General features: G+C 38.1%; 1 protein-coding gene across 1 annotated transcript in view; it reads left to right on the forward strand.

The window, feature by feature from the left end:
- The window catches only part of LOC135707277 (protein I'm not dead yet-like), a 53,771-nt gene extending 38,509 nt beyond the window's left edge, over positions 1–15,262 (forward strand). The window contains exons 2-9 of the mRNA XM_065229072.1: positions 787–1,095; positions 1,157–1,670; positions 1,735–1,817; positions 1,876–1,943; positions 2,012–2,399; positions 2,465–2,562; positions 14,586–14,866; positions 14,930–15,262. Of these exons, the coding sequence (XP_065085144.1) occupies positions 1,052–1,095; positions 1,157–1,670; positions 1,735–1,817; positions 1,876–1,943; positions 2,012–2,399; positions 2,465–2,562; positions 14,586–14,866; positions 14,930–15,211 (1,758 nt within the window). The 5' untranslated portion in view covers positions 787–1,051 and the 3' untranslated portion in view covers positions 15,212–15,262. The remainder of the gene's footprint in view (positions 1–786; positions 1,096–1,156; positions 1,671–1,734; positions 1,818–1,875; positions 1,944–2,011; positions 2,400–2,464; positions 2,563–14,585; positions 14,867–14,929) is intronic.
- Positions 15,263–17,744: the final 2,482 nt, after the last annotated feature.

The raw sequence follows: 17,744 nt of genomic DNA on the forward strand, positions 1-17,744 counted from the left end.
CGTGTTCAACGGATAATTAATTGCCTCGGACATCAGCTGGTGGTCGGCACGGATGTTTTGTTTTCTATCTCGAAATGCACCTTCAGTGCATTCTGATTGTACTTCATAGACACAATTCCCCATATAGTGGACTGTCGAATTTACTGCTTCACAACATCCCATGTCGTCATTTAACAACATTATTTTTAGTCCGGTATCACCGGTGACGACAATCGACCGTCATTAACCGTTAACCCAGAACGCATTACCATTATCACGGTTGCGCGATGGTAGAGTTCGCGGATTGGCCAAACGAGCATTATTAATTCCTCTCATGCGCCGTGAATGATAGATTCAAGGTTGGCATTATTTTAATTCAGCATTTAATTGGTACAATGCCCGGACGCCGGAAGTGAATATGTAATCCCGGTAGGGCGTGATGTCCTTGGATGTATGGGAAAATAAACCTGATGAGTTGCGTTGTAGATTGTAGTTTCGTGTCAGACGTTGTTTTGACACGGTGGAAGCAACAACTCCATTACGTCACAGAAATGGGTAATTGAGGTAATATAACAGATTACTAACCGTTACGTAGAGCAAATATGTGAACTAGAAGGTGCAATGTTTTCGACCGTTAAAAGTCGAAAACATGCTTGTTTGCATGGGATGTTTTCAGTTGTCCAACTGTCTGTCGAACAAATCAAAATAAGAATACCTCAATGTGAAATCCCCACAATCACGTTTGGTTCAGTGGTCGAGAATTGCCCACTCAACTTATCTGCGTTATTCCGTTCATTGTGATTTCAGCGCGTCCCGACGATTAACGATTCTAAACAACGCGCAATCTGATCAAGGATAACTCTATAGTTGAAGCACAACAACCTTCCGAGGTGGAAGACCTGCACCGTCCAGCTTGTCGGGAACTGTACATTGCGTAAAACCGGCAACAAACGACACAATACACTGACAAGTTTGATGGCTTTTGTGGAAGAAGGAGAACATAGTCAATCCTAGCTCGCAACATTCTAGCTTAAGACGTTGATCGAAGCGGATTTCATTTGATACAGTCAATATGACTGCGGAAATCATGCACGGAGTGAAGAAGGATGACGACATGTGAGTGATTTATAATTAAATGGTCCTATCATTGAGCGTAACAGTTTCAAATTTCCTTCAGAAAACCGGAAGATGACTCCCATATGCAATGCGGTTCCCGAATGTCGCGGTTTGTCCAAGTGTACTGGAAAACATTGTTTGTACTGTTTGTTCCAACGATAGCTGCTTTGTTGTTTCTTGTTGAGAACACACCAGCCTACCGATGTCTCTACGTGGTGATAGTGATGGCCTTGCTTTGGGTAACGGAAGCTCTCCCTCTGCCCATCACTTCCATGATTCCTATTGTAGTGTTTCCTTTGATGGGAATTCTCAGCACCTCCGAGACCTGTATGGTTTATATGATGGAACCTGTTATAATGTTCATTGGTGGAATTTCTCTCGCTCTGGCAATTGAGTACTGCAATCTACATAAAAGATTAGCGCTTACAGTGATTGCCGTGATTGGATGCAGCCAGCGGAGGTTACATTTAGGATTGACTATTGTTACCATGTTCCTGTCGATGTGGATTTCCAACACGGCTGCCGTGGCCATGATGTGTCCGATCGTACTGGCCGTACTGCAAGAGCTAGAATCTGTGAGTGTAGCTCTATATTTTATTCTGTGTTTGTCTAATCTGAAATTTAACGTTACTCGTGCAGCAAGGACTCTGTAAAATGTATGAAGCTTCTGATAGTATCGAAGATGCTGATGGTGCTGCACTGAATGACACATCCAAAGAAGAGTATGATCAGCAATCATTTAGGTTTGTTAAAGTTGAATAATATAATGTTTTCTTTCAGACGGAAAAAGCCATCAAACATTACATTGTGCTATTTCTTAGGGACGGCCTACGCTTCCAACATTGGAGGTAATTTGAATGAAAAGCTTAGCATCTTCAACCACTAAACTTAATCTCTATTCTAATTATGCGTACAGGATGTGGCACCATCGTTGGATCCGGAACGAATCTAACCTTCAAGGGTCTGTATGAAGGTCGGTTTCCCAATGCACCGGGAATCGATTTTCCCACCTTCATGTTCTTCAACGTGCCGCTTATGTTGATAAATGTGGCCCTCGTGTGGATCTATCAGCAGTGGTACTTTATGGGAATGTTCAGACCGAACAGCCAACAAGCGAAGCAGTCCGAAATTGGCAATGAAGGAGCAGTCGTGGCCAAGCGAGTGATAGAAAGTCGCCTCAAGGAGATGGGACCAATGACGTCGCATGAGAAAAGTGTCGCTGCCTTGTTTGTACTGTCGATCGTGCTATTCTTCACCCGCAAACCAGGATTCGTAAGCGGATGGTCAGATCTCTTCCCGGGAGTGTGAGTAGCTCTGCTGACTAACGTAAAGTTTTTGAGTTTTTGATTGAATATGATTTGTCATGCAGGGCAATTAAGGATGGAACGCCGGCAATACTGATTGTCATATTGCTATTTATAGTGCCGGCTGATTGGCGGTGGTTGAATTTCTTCAAGAAGAACCCAGGTTAGTAAATCAAGAAAGACGATGCGACTAGAAACAGAGATTACACCTACATGACGGAGCGTAAACAGACTGTCTGATAAGTGTTATATTAAAAAATGAGCGGTTCCACGCCAAATGACGAATCGATCAGACTCGACCTTCTCCGATTTGCATGAATTTGTGCAAATTTTGATTTGCACAATTTTTTTTTAAAGTTTGACAGATTTTAATAAAAAATCTTAGCACGAAAACGTCACTTCTAATTGAAATTACTACCTATAATCGCAAATCAGTCACCTATGAAATTTCGCCAATTTTGAGATAACAACGCTATCCACTATCAATTGGCATCTATTATCATATTAAACGATAAAAGTACGGTTTTTGATGATGAATAATGTGAAAATATCATCAAGTTGATTTGTTTCATCGAGCAAAATAATCCCATATCAGTCCCATGTTGAAATTCAATCTTCCATAACTCAAGTTAAAGTCATGCTTTTCGAATTACCATATTTTTTTGCTGATATAACAAAATATGCCAGCTTCATTTCAACTGTTTATAACTTGAAAAAAAATAAGAATAAATTCACAATGATTTTTCATATTTTTACATGGGAATTGCACTTCGTAACTTTGACGGCCATTTTTTCAATGCCTACTTTTTTCCATATGGGACTGCTATGTGATTATCGGCTGATTACGTCTGAAGCAAAGTTGTTGGAAAAACTTACGTTGGTCTAGGAAAAATATACACTTCTAAATTTTTATTTAGTTATTTCGACTATACAATTTTAAATAAGTGAACAATAATGTTTAATATTTTCGATTTTATGCAAAGGAAAAGCTTTTTAAAAGTTTTTGTTAGTGAACTTTTGATTGTATTTACGTGTAGTAAGCAATATTTGATTACTTTGACTATATGTTTTTAGTATTACTTCTACGTGAAGTCAACGATTTACATAGTTGAAGATGCTAATTTCAAATAACAGACTGTAGTGGTAATTTTTATACGATAGATGGAGTTAGCATAGAGTTGATAGTTCCGTTAGAGTACGGCAGTGTGAAGATTGTATACATATAGATATTAGACAAGCGAGCTAGGACAACTTTTAAGGAAGGTACAAATCGGTTTTTTCATCTCTCTTTACCAAACTCCTCCTTTGGAGAGGGATGGTGAGGGGTGTCCCCCCCCCGCCACCACTGGCAAAAAGAGATGAAAACCGACCCGATCATGTACCAACTGTGTGTTTGAAACAGTTCTACCGATTTTTTACCGCACTTCAGTTGTTATTTGAAGGAAGGCATCCAGTCGTAGGTTTAGAAATTGCAACTATTGTTTACCCCTACCACGATATGTGCTCCTGTCATCGTCAAACAAATCATCGTCAATCCCCTTATTACAGGGCAGGGCCTGACGATTTAAATCTAATTTAATTTTGATCAGTGAACGGGCACCCTATGGTACATTTTCTCACCATGAACCTATCATTTCCAGCCTATCTGAACTATTTAATAAATGGAAGCCATAACATGGGTTACGCTCCCCCTAAGCGGGCCCTCCGCATCCTGTCTCTGTCTTATCTCAAATACAAAATGCCAATGGTATGAATGTATCTATATATATTAGTCAGGCTTCAGAATCGTCGTATTTTACCCATTGAGTGTTGATTAGTCACAATGAAACATTGTGACAGAAGTTGAGGTTACTAGTGTATTAAATAATCTAGGTCCTATTTAGGATTATATCTGAAAAATCCAAATCTGGCCAACGCCCACCCTAAACCTAAACCTGTTCTAATCCACCTGAAATGACTAACGAATGGAAGACTTTGACTACCCAATCATGCAATAGTCTCATTCCGTGCCTTATGGCAACTTGATGATTATATTGCGCTCATCTTCTTGCACCACCCAGGGGAGACTTGGTCCTGTACCCAATGCTTAACTTATCTCCTTTCCACTCAGCTACTCGCAATTTCTTGTGAAATAGTGGGCGGAATATTATTATATGAGACAATTCAATGCAGACGTCTTTCCAAATTTGGCAGATCGACAGAACTCACCGATTACCACGATAGTTGCTATTCAACAACTCGACAACGTCCCATCGTCAACGTCTTCTATGAGAATTTCCCATTACAGACGCCAACGAAATGACGTCAGCGAGCTATCGATTAACTACCCTGGTTATCACCTGGTACCTTATAGCACGATTCTAGGAGGCGAACCGGAAGAATCGATGAGCTACCTCTCCCTACCTCTCCCCCTATTAGGGGCACATTAACTCTATATTGATATGCTGAGTACGTTCAAGTTGAAATTTGTATTCACCATGATTTTCGTTTGATTCCCGACGCGTTGGCCGATCACTTGTGGTTGCACGGTTTGTAAGGTTGCAAATGTGTGACATCGCGATCGCCATCGAGCATGCAGGTTTGGCACTCGATCGTGTGCGTGCTAAATTTATGTTTTGTACTTTTTCAGTCACGTGTGATCCGTGGCCTCCCTTAGCTCAGTCGGTAAAGGCGCAGCTACAATGCTGCAGATGGTTGGGTTGATTCCTGGTCCGGTCTAGGATTTTTTTTGGATTGGAAATTTTCTCGACTTCCCTGGACATAGAGTATGATTGTACTTGCAACACAATTATACGATTGTAAAAGGCATCGAAAGCTTTCAATTAATAACTGTGGAAGTGCATTTAGCGACTAAGTTTGAGAGTACACAATAAGCTAATATGCGATAAGCAACAAGCTTGAAATGCAAAGAAGAAGATGAATTGTGATCTATGTGCTTTACTTCAATTGCATTAAGGTTTATTTTGAAGTTTAATAATAATGTTTTATTGTATACGTGCGTGCAATCTGTCAGACAGATGTGGAATACAAGAACGTTATTTTCGCTACTATATGACTTTTGGTCGACCCAGCTTCAAACACATGTTTTAGTCTTGCTGGGAAAAAATATTACGATCTATCCAGGCCCTTATTGTAGAAAATCGTAACAGTTTGAATTCGCACGTTACGGTACGGGAAAAGTAATAATTGTATTTAATTTTGACGTATGTTTGATCTGGTTTGAAAAGCATTTCGGGGACGTCATTTTATTTGAATACCTTTTTACTCGGGATTGATATATCATTGGTCGTAGCTTGTCGTGATGATGCATGATGATGATGATGATGATCCCACCGCTTAACCCTACAAATGTTTAAGCTAAACCATTTATCTTTAAGATAATTAAGTTAAGTATAACATCTTAACCAGAACAGCAAACAAAAACAAATTCTCTCACAACGATATAAATGTGAAAAAGCTTAGGCGTTCACTTCTTTGTTCAACCTTTTGTCCACCTCAAGTATTCACAAGTATTCCCGGCGATCACCAGTTCATGATTAATCAACAAAGCATTCTAATGCACTAGCAAACCCCGCAATCTGATGCTATCGTAATTTTCAACAATGTCAGGAATGCTCACGAACCCCCGACATTCAGCCAGAAAACTTACTACTAAGTCAAGGCATCTTCCAAGAACCATGAAATCGTTTTTGTTTACTGAGCAGGAGATCGTGCCTCTTTGCCTCTTTGTTGATCTATTGACGAAAACGATTACTGATATAATTCGGGTGGAACGGTACGGAAAAACATTTGTTTTGCAAGTATAGTGTTAGTTTCCCTAATGTTGGCTCAAATGTTCTTTTTTTTTTCTTTATTTAAGAGGTTTTTAGTCTAAAGACTGGTTCGCCTCTGACCGACTCTCAAATTTTCTTAATATTGGGCCCATACATAAATTTCGCAGGAAAGTTTTTGTTTTCCCCATTTTTCAACAGCAATCACAAATATCCATTTGTATTGTTCAGAATCTAATGTCAGATGATTCAATGTTTTAAGAAAAATGAAGACCATGAGATTTTTACCGATGGGTTAAATATTTAGATCCATAGGCCAACATTAGATCCATTTCCTCTATGACGTACGCTAGATGTGGTATGGGAAACATTGTAAACGGTTTTCAGAGACATAATTTCATCCAGGCTTGAAAAATCGTCGTTTATTACGACAGCTTATTATGATGTCAGGGGCACGGTAGCCTTAGAGCGGCCGTTGCTGCTTACAGAACAGAAGACCGTGGGTTAGATCCCAAGCCCTTTACATCACTAAGTTGATAGACTTTGTTTGCTTAAGCCATGCTTTAAAAGATCGCGTCACTTTCCATTTGAAATGTGTTGAATCGATTCAACAAAGTTTAGAATCACTTCGGACAGTACTTAATCTCTTTAGAAATGTTCGGAGTCACTTCGGAAAGTATTGAAAAACTTCGGAAATGATTGGAATTATCACAGAATTTTCTGAAGAACTTGAAATTACTTCCGTAAGTACTGATTAACTTTGCATTGAAATGAATCACTTAAGAAAGGTTTGGAATCACTTCAGAAAGTTCTTAATCACTTCAGAAAAGTAGGGAATCACTTCGGAAAGCCCTAAATTACTTAAGAAATTTTACAGTCCGCATCGTGATCTCTTGGCGTGCGGATCTATTTTATTTTTGCTGAAGGAAGTGTTACTACTACTTTAAAAGATCGCGTCACTTTCCATATCTATTCGGTCTCTAGTAGCAACGGGTGTCGAAATAACAATCCTTCAAAAGTAACAATTTTGGTTTTATGAAGGTTTTGTAGACCATGATTTAGACTTATAGAATGCTATAAAATCTATATAAAACTGAAAATGTTACTACCGTAAGGACGTTGTCGGCGCGGTCATTGACATTAAAAGTAATGATTTACCGGATTTTTCACACTAAGAATGGGTTGCTAATCCCATGCCCCATCTACATTGGTTCATCGTGTGAATTCTGCTAGATCCGCTTTGCTAGATTTTCGGTTGTTTGTGGAAATTTCTGAAATCTTGCACCAATGCTACCGACGCCAGGGAGGCACTCCCACACCTTGACCCTACCTATCGACCCATCAACTCATGAACTGGGGACCAACGGCTTTACTTGCCTTCCGAAGGAAGACGTGATTAGAGTTGTTATGCCTCAGAACATCCCGGCAGCGCCGACTGGGATTGAACCCAAGCCTGCTGGGGTGAGAGGCAATCACGCTTACCACTACACCACCAGCGCACCTAAGTCTCGAAAACTTATTTGTGTAATTTTGAGCATGATTGACTTAATATGTTTGAAGTATGAGCAACTTTAGTAGATCGGCTCTTTTAGGCATATCCTTTTTCAAACATGAATTCATTGAAGTACACACACGTAGAATAGTTCACAGATTTTGATGAAATGTTACCGAAATCTCAACAGCTAAACAGTTCGGTGATTTTTCAATGCACCGAACAATCTGCGAAGTATGTATGTATGTATGTATGTATGTAAGGTAGCCACCATCCCTTCGAAGATCTTGTCTTGTATGCAGCTCCACTTAATAGCAAGATCAATTTGAGCTACCGATCTGAATTCACAATATCGCTGTATGAAGGGCCAAAAACGGTGGGGTGGACCCGTAAGCAGAGGCACTTACGCGAAATCCACGGGAATTTAAGAATCTCCTTCCAACGATACGATCCAACAAATCGAATAACGCAATTCGCAATACTTAATAAGCTTCCTACAGGATGGTTTGTTAAGAAGGGCGCGTCAATCTCCATGAAACTGTTGGAGTAGAATTCACACCATCACAATCGAATCGGTAGGATAAAGAAAATGATAGTGTTTATTCCCTCCTAGACTCCGGTTGTCATACCACTCCAATCGTCCAGTTCCAGGTCAAATGATACCCTGATGCTCCCTCCCAATCCAGTATTTATTTATATATATAGTAAATATATGTAATGGAGAAATGAAATATATCAGAACATTAAAATACGTAATAATGAAAATACATTTATATGGATACAAAAAACTGGTATTCCGCAATGAAAATAATAATTATTTTACATACAATATGATGCAGCTCTATGTCTCCTCAGCTCCAAATAAGGAAGATGTAACCCTGAAATTTCCAGGTTATATTATGCAAATAAATATTTTTAGCTAGAATGATACTTGATATGTTTGTGTTGTGTTATGTTGTGGGAGAGCTTGGGATTAAACCCATGATGTTCTGCTGATTAAGCAAAACCGATCCCTCTAAGGTTATCGAGCATCTCAAAACCAAAACATTAGACGGCAAAACATGATTAAGCCCTCACCTGGTATGTAATGAACAACAGAAATACGCGATAATTCATATATTTTCAGCACATGATGCAATATCACAGCTGTTGATAAAAGGAACGGATCCCATCTTATTTAAGACCTGGATGACCTGAAATGTGTGTAACCGGGTTAATACTTATTTAAATGTAATGTAATATTGAAAATGCGTTATAATGCCATGTAACAAGATACAATAAACACAAGATTTTTACGAAACAGATAATGAACGATTCAGATTTCTTTTCAAGCTGGCACTATGCTTCCCTGGAGCCACTCATAATAGCTAACATTAAGAATTAAGTATTATAAAATGTAATTTACAATAATATTAAATGATGTAAAGTCAATAATGAAAGATATGTAGTACTATAAACACTATACATATACGATAACCAATAGCTAGCTTAGCTTAGATTGACTGCACATATCAATGGTTGCTACTCCGTGATTGATCAGAATCAGTGAAATTGTACAATGAATCAACTGAATGGGGCTGGGAGTGACCGTCCATTCTCATTGTACAAGTTTCAGTGACTCCATATGTTGTAGATCAATAACGGCGCCGGCCACGTCCTTGCAATCAGGTGGGAGTAGGGAAGGAATATTAGAGTGACATTTGTTGTTTGTGGGCCGTGTTTACCTATGCACCCAAACAAAAGACACAGAAAAGGAGATTTTGTTAGTAAGTTGGGTTCGTTGGATCAGGATTCACCTTGATAAGTGATGCGACCATGGTTTTAAATGAATCAGTGTTATCATGCATTATACTTGGATTTTCCCGAAGCCAAAACCAAATGGTGTATCAATGGGCCTTATTACGGGTGTCACTACACGGTGATAAGCAAGTGATACTCAGAATAAGAGCCGTGATTACCGTACAAATCAAATGGGAATCACTTCACCGTGACGACAAGTGACAACTTTTCACCGTGATGCGACCGATGCGACACCCTTATAAGCCCCATTATAATATAAATCTGAAGACGTTCCATCATCGAAATGCTAAAAATAAACTTAGAACATGAGCATGAGCAAAATTGATCGCCCGCGACTGCCAACACCAAAGAGCTGAAAACCAATTTAAACAAATCAAATCAGACAAAACCAGGGTGAAAGCTGTAAGAGTGAATCATTACAGTATAAATCTAATGATGTTCCGTCATCAAAGAGCTGGAAGAAACTTAAATAATTTAAATCAATAGATCCAGTCTGAATGAAGGCTGCAAAAAGAGAATAATTATACAGCAATGACCCCATTTTGTCAGCTAGCAAAGTATGTGTACCTTAAACATTCATCTTGAAGGAGGAAGGTATGAAATTACAATTATGTGGAATTATTGAAAAATAACAGTCTGATGCGCGGATAGATTGACAGGATCGGGTCATAACTGTAATGTGAATATTAGGAAGATTTATCATCATCAAACTATTCTTGAATTGGCCTGGAAAAATGCTTGTGAATAATTGTTATACAGATAAATTAAATTGATAAACTAAATGGTTCAAACAACAACTCCAGTCTGTAAAAAGCTGAAAATAGGGAATCTTTACAATGTCGATCCCCCACGGTCTTCTACTCAGTAAGCAAAAGCGGCAGCCACCAGGCTAGTCGAGCTGCTCAATTTAAATATTGAAACCTTATTTTGTGAAGTTCTTAAGAATACCGATTGAAACACAATGTAAACAAATAAAAGTTAAGAGTCTCATCCGAATCAAATGATTCCAAACGATACGCATTCATAGAAATTAAGTTTAAATAGACAAAAGTAGAAAAAAGGAACAATCTCACCAAATCAGTCCAACTGAATCCCTTGCAAGCAGCTGCTTGGTGTAGTAGCTCCGATCATAGACCCGCCCAACGGGGATCAATCCTCTGGTCGAATGTAGTCGATTGCTCCATGACGCGAACACGAAGCGACCGCTCACAAAATCATACAACGCGTAAACAAACTGAAATCAAAAACTATCACACGCGACGCCACAAATTTCTGTACCGGGAACACAAACGAAGAAAAAAAACAAACAACGCAGATAGCGACGCAAACATGATGCAACACGTTTTCTTTTTCGATTCCAAAACTTCTCGGAAAGCGAGAAAACCACCAATCACACACATATAACCGTCCGGGAGGCAGAGTGCCAGCGCTAATCTGGCAAAATCAGCGAACGCACGCACAAAACAGAAACAAACTTATACACAACCGTATCCGAACAGGTTCGAAGCTGAACTGCCCTGTAGTGGATTTCAAATATCTGTTTAAATTAAACAAATTAATTATAGATAAAGAAACACTAGAAAAGGTATTAAACAAACGTGAATATAAACGATTCGGAACGCACTTGCACCGAACAATCTGCGAAGTTTCAAAAAAGATATCTGTCAAAATTACAGAAAAGTTCTGTGATTTTTCCCAATTTTCCTGTAATTTTTCACAGATATGCTGTGATTTCTGCTTGGAATCACTGGAATATGAACTTAATTTGAACTGAACAATTTGGAATCACTTGAATATTAAGTGAACAAGACTTGAAAAGTTAGGTGTTTTTTGAAAAAAATTACCAGTCATAAGTATGGAATCGCTTGGGAAAGTATTTAATCTCTTTAGAAATGTTCCGAGCCACTTCGGAAAGTACTGAACAACTTCTGAAAATATTGGAATTATTGCAGAACTTTCTGAAGATCTTGAAATCACTTCCGCAAGTACTGATTCACTTCGAATAGAAACTAATCAATTAATAAAAGTTTTGAATAACTTCAAAATGTTCTTAATCACTTCAGAAAAGTTGGTTGTTATCACTAAAGAGTTTGTTATCACTTCCGCAAGTACTGCATCACTTTGGAAAGGGCCAATTCATTAAAGAAGAGTTTGGAAATACTTCAGAAAGAACTGAATAACTTCAGAAAAGGTTGGAATCATTTCAGAAGGTACTGAATTACTTCATAAAATTTTGTAATTACTCCGGAAAGCACTTAATCAATTTATAAAAGTTTGAAATCATTTCTACAAGTATTGAATCATTTCTGCAAGTACTGAATCTTTTCAAAAATAGAAAAGTTTGGAATAATTTCAGAATGTCTTGAATCTCTTCAGAAAAAAAAAAAATCAGAAACTCTTCGAAAAGTACACCCAACCGGTATATGTAAGATTCGCTTACAATTATGTGGGATTCATCATCAGAGGATGTAGGTGGAGACCGCATGGAGACCACATGCGATATACCTAGCTGCGGTCCAATGCAAGAAATGTCGAAAAAAAAATAGAAAACAGATTGCCGACTGGACTCGAAGAACCACGAACGTTGCGATTATCAGACCTGTGCTTTCTGCACTGCTCTCTCCATGCTTCTAAATAAGGATAGCCTAAAAGCAAACAAGAAGCGCTCATTTCCTCTCACACTCGACTTCGTATGCTTTTTCTGCTGGAGAGATTCGAGGCAAGGGTGTGCGTCGTTGTACCATGTTATACATAGAAATCAAGGCAAATGCTTGCTTGTGTAGGTGAAAGCACAGACAGAACACGAAATAAAAAAGGCAAAAAACCATTACATCGCCTGCAAGGTCAACTTCTAACATTCGTTGCGATGTTCATGAACAGAGGATGATAGGAAATGGAACTAAAATTCATTGTAATAGATTTTTGGTTTGCGTGTACTGAATGGCTCCATACAAGCTTGGAATCACTTAAAAAAGTACTGAATCACTTCAGAAAAGTTCGGAATCACTTCGTAAAGCACTGAATGGCTTTAGAAGTTATGGAATCACTTTTAATCATTCAAAAAAAGTGTGTTATCACTTCCGGAAATACTGAATCATTTCTTGAAAATGAAATTGAATAATTTCTGGAAAGTTCGGAATCACTCCAGTAAAGTCCGGAGCTGCTCCGGGAAGTACTGATTCAATTAATAAAATATTGAAATTACTTCCACAAGAACTGAATCATTCCGAAAAATTCCAAATCACTTTAGAAAAGTTTTAATCATTTCTGAAAGTTCGTAATCAATTATACATTCACACAAGCACCACGTAGCGACGATTGGTTTTCTATACTACTTTAATGGTCAAAACTCGAACTTCCGAGGTGATCGGGATCACGAGATAAAACAAATCCAAAAATGCTTTATTTTTCATGCACACTAGCGCCATGTAGCGACTGAATTCCTAACTAAACTGTCTCTCTTTCAGACGCCCTTGGTCTTCTGAAAATCTTTGATTGAATCATAACCTTTGCAAATAATTTGGATTTCGTGATATTGCATCATAGATGTAACTTTCTTTTAGGTAATGAAAAACTTTTCAAGTTGATGTAATATTCAAATGAGTGTTGTAATACTTTTCTGATCGATTCCATAAAAAACTGGTAGCGTACTTGCAACAATCCTTTATAGTTTAAGTTTATTTTAACACGCATTTAAATTGAATAAACTAAATCTGTTTACGACTCCTCACATTTGCGAATTTGTTAATACAAGTGTTGATATAAATGTTCATCAATATTTCGTACTCAATGATTCATAATCAGTAATCAATTAAGTCTGGCTCATAGAATCCTTCCACTTAAATATTTGTCACTCATTTTAATTTATCTTGATCAGTTGGTGTCACAATTAAAACAAATATCGCGAGGAACCAATTTTCCAAATAGCAATTTTGGTTTTATCACAGCCTTGTTGTCCACGATTTGGACTTATAGAATGCTTCAAAACCTTGATAAATTTAGCAATACTACTGGGGTTTATTCAACATGCCAATAATTAGTTTGTAGAACTTATCTTCTTCTGGTTTCCAGTTTTGGCTTACTAAAATCAAATTAAACGACATTATAGTCACAGTGTATTGAAAAAACACTTGGTTTGAAAATTCACTAAGCGTAAACATGACAGAAAACAGTTCAATGCAGATCTAAACCCATTACCAATAAATTATTGCAACAGGTAACAGCTTAATTGGGGTCTCAGTCAAGGGAACAGTCAAGCCGAATACCGAGCCAGAGAGACCCCAACGGATATCTGAATATCTCCGGAATCATGTAATGAACCGCAATTTTCTTGACAGATTCAAGCAAAAGATTTCCGACCAATGATCAATGCTAAAAAAATGAGATCTTTTGAAATTTTCAATTCATACAAATAAGGTAAGGTGGAGCTTGATTTATTTATATTAATGTTTGCCAACATTAACATGAATATTGTAGCCCCAATGCTGGTTTGAAAAAGTAAACCATCACTAGGGTTGCATTGAACCTGTTGATATTGACAAGCACACAAATTATTAAATGAAATAGCTGATCCATATAGCCCTGTGACCTATCTTGCCCCACCTTACCCTGTAGACGTTAGATAAAGATGACGTCTAAATGCGACGTGAAAATAACATTATAAAATTTAATTCATTTTAATTAATTTTTGAAAAATTAGGCGTGAGTCAAAATGACCTAGTCCCGGAACAAACTTGGATCAATGCCCCTAGTGATCAATTCTAGATAGAGTTGTAATTAGGTCATAACAGCATGACTCCTCTAGATGATTTCCAGGAATTCAAGGCACGCCCACGCAAACAGACATAACCGTCGAGTAGGGGAAGTCTAAGAGTGTTCCTAAAACGCGTGATTACGATGTATCTGTTCAATATGGAAATTTTAATACTTTAACCATCAATTTTTGGGACACCCTGAATTACGAGATCTTTTGGAACCCTTATCTCCAACCATGTCTTAGAACCTCTGAAAGTTCTTCAAACAACAGCATTCTCAAAACTATGCAAACTTTTAAAACTCGAAAAAAAGAACATGAGTTCTTTTCAAAATGTTCATGATAATCGAATTTATTGTCTTTTCCAACAGGTGCCCTCCCTAAAGAACCAACCTCGGCGCTCATCACGTGGAAGTACCTGAACCAGAAGGTACACTGGAGCCTCATATTCCTTCTCGGGGGTGGATTCGCCCTAGCCGAAGGTGGAAAGGTTTCCGGTATGTCAGCTCTCTTAGGAAAGTCGCTGTCCGGTCTGCAGAGTCTTCCACCCTTGGCATTGCTGCTCGTTGTTTGTCTGGCAGCCCAAGCATTCACCGAATTCACATCAAATGTTGCTATTTGCAATATTTTAATTCCGGTCTTAGCCGAAATGGTTAGTGCAATCTATTTCCCCGTTCTTAATTTCAAATAATCTGATACATTTTTCTGTCAACAGGCAATCGTAATCAAAACTCATCCACTGTACCTGATGCTTCCGGCGGCGATGTCTTGCAGTTTTGCTTTCCATATGCCAGTAGGAACTCCCCCGAATGCCATCGTAGCCGGAGTTGGACGCATTGCCACCAAAGATATGGCATTGGCCGGGATCGGGCCAACACTTATCACCTTGGTAGTAATGTGGCTTGGGTTCCCTACGTGGGGATCTGTCGTGTACCCGGAGATCAATACCTTCCCGAGCTGGGCTGTGCAGGATGCAGTCAACGCTTCCGTTCATTGATGTGGATACAAGTGCAACTATGTTTAAGTTGTTATCAAGAAGATTATTTTGTTATAAATAATAATGTTTACCAGTTTACAATATAAATTTACTTCGTTTGATATTGCGCGATCGATGACAGCCCTTAAGCGAACCCCACACGTATCATTATATTTACTTGAAGGGGAATTATTGACAATAATATTGATGATGTGAACACAAAAATATTGTCAATATCGATGTATTGACGTCAATATAAATGTATTGACAATACGAATATTGACAATAAAAGCAATCGTGTAGGGTCCACCTTAAACACGCTCGTCATAACGTTTGTTTCGATCAGCCTATTGGATAGGAAAGTTAATATGGATTCTAGAATTTCTATATGAAACCAAAATTTATTAATGTTCTTGAACTGAATGTTGAGATAATTGATTGATTATCGTATTATTGCGCAGTATACTATGAAAATGTAGCTTTCCGGTGAGTTTTTGCCAGTTTTCAAGAAAGGCGTTTTCATAAAAAAACCAAAAAACTGCATACGCTGATATTTCCCAAAGACTTTACAAAGTAATACAATCAAGCGCAATCATAATGCAAACATTTTACTGTTCTTCATATTTCCCAAATTTGCTTTCGAGTGTTATGTTTTGTTCATTAATTTATTTGATAAGGCTCAACCGAATTAACTTTACAGATCCGAGGATTCTTGTTCGCTATACAAAACATCTTAAAGCTATAGTCAAAAGGTACAACACAATAAACACTTTATCGTCCGATATCCAAAAAGCCGCTCCAAGCGGTGTCATAGTATGGCAGTATCGCCAACGGGGGGCAGAGCGCTTCCATTGCAGCAATGCTGGACGCAAACGTAGTCAGCACTCACACACTCGTCACTAAACGGTTGCTTTCCAACGCATCCAATAACGCATCGACCGAAAGAACTGCTGATGAAGAACAATGAGGAGGACCACACAATATGGTTGCTGCCGAGTAAACAGACGATCGCGTAACACACATCGAGAGTGACCTGCTTCTGTCGACAGTCGAGTCTTCACTACTTTCGAGTGTTATAACGTCGTGACCATCCTCTCCCGCTTTGGTCACCTTTATCCCTCAACTAACACATATTAGCCCTCACATCTCATCTCTATTCCTTGGATAGACCAGGTTGATTGGCTACCACTTTCACCTTCCATGCGCACCTAACAGAGTTGTTGTTTTCATTCTGACAGTTATTTTACGTATTCTCGGCAAAACGAATGATTGGAATGTCTTCGTTTTGACAGATATTTTAAGTATTCTCGGCAAAGTAAAATGAGAATACCGTGATGTTCGATAAATTTTGTTGCTGATTTCGACAGTTTAAGATTTTTCCAATTAGATCAGTGATAAAGCTTGTTAAATGATTGTTTTCCCGAAATTTTGCTCAAACCAGATTCGAATGTCGGTAACTGTTCGGGGCTGTTCATTAACTACGTAGACAGTTTTTTGGTATCTTGACCCCCGTCCCCCTGCGTAGACAATTGCGCATTCAAAAAAAAAATTATATGGGCCTTGGATGATTGCCAGTCTACGTAGTTTATGAACATCCCCTTATATGTAGAACGAAACATCGACAAATTTTCAGTTTACTGTTGTTGATACTGATTGTTGATTTCACCGAGGACAGATTTTGATTTTAAGTGTCTACTCTGTTAGCGGCGAATGATTCATCGAGTACTCGAATCTTATCGGTGATTGACCACGGCTAAAGGTACTTAATTTGCACTTGGCTGTGTTTGCTACCATTCCATTCGTTTGATAGCACAATGTCAGTAGCTCGATTTAGGTTTGAAGTGTGACTTAATCTCACGGCAAAGTTTTAAATCTGCATATAACAGATTACAGGAGCTTAGGAGGTCACCCCGAGCAAAGTTTGCTAACATATTGATAACACGTTTTGTTACCTGGTTATCAATCCATTGATAACTAGGTTTGATTTCAGTTTGGTTGAGTAAACAGGCAACAAAACATAATTGATAACTAAAATTTGATCCATAGATAACATTGAAAAAACTGATTGTGCTATCATAATAAACAGCTTGATAACTAATCCTGTAACGTAAATTTATTATAATAATAACTCATTAAGCTATGAACCAGATATCATTGCTGAACATTGATAACAGGTATAAGATAACAAAATGAGTTATCATGCTGTTTTTTTAGCCATAATTTATACATAATAATTTCGACCTATTTTAAATTTCAGTTTATTGGAATAACATTTGATTGTTAGTTTTCATTACTTTATTGGTCTTTCAAAGATGTCTTTACAAAAAACAAATCTAACTCGAATGATACATTCAGATCTTCAAAAAATTAAGTAACAAATGGAAAAATGCTACGACTTTTTCAATTTGATTTGACGCTGCTCTGTGATAAAACTGATTGTAACAAGCTAAAATTGTTCCCATAAAAATAAAAAACAAAATAAAAATAAACCATGAAATGCCTCTCCATGTGCTTATCGCGAAGCATTGGCAATCACTCGTGTCATCAGACGTCC

This window comes from Ochlerotatus camptorhynchus, unplaced genomic scaffold, assembly GCF_037179485.1.
Source record: "Ochlerotatus camptorhynchus isolate MF236.1 unplaced genomic scaffold, CSIRO-AGI_Acam_v1.1 ptg000307l, whole genome shotgun sequence".
In the NCBI taxonomy this organism is placed as follows: Eukaryota; Metazoa; Arthropoda; class Insecta; order Diptera; family Culicidae; genus Ochlerotatus; species Ochlerotatus camptorhynchus.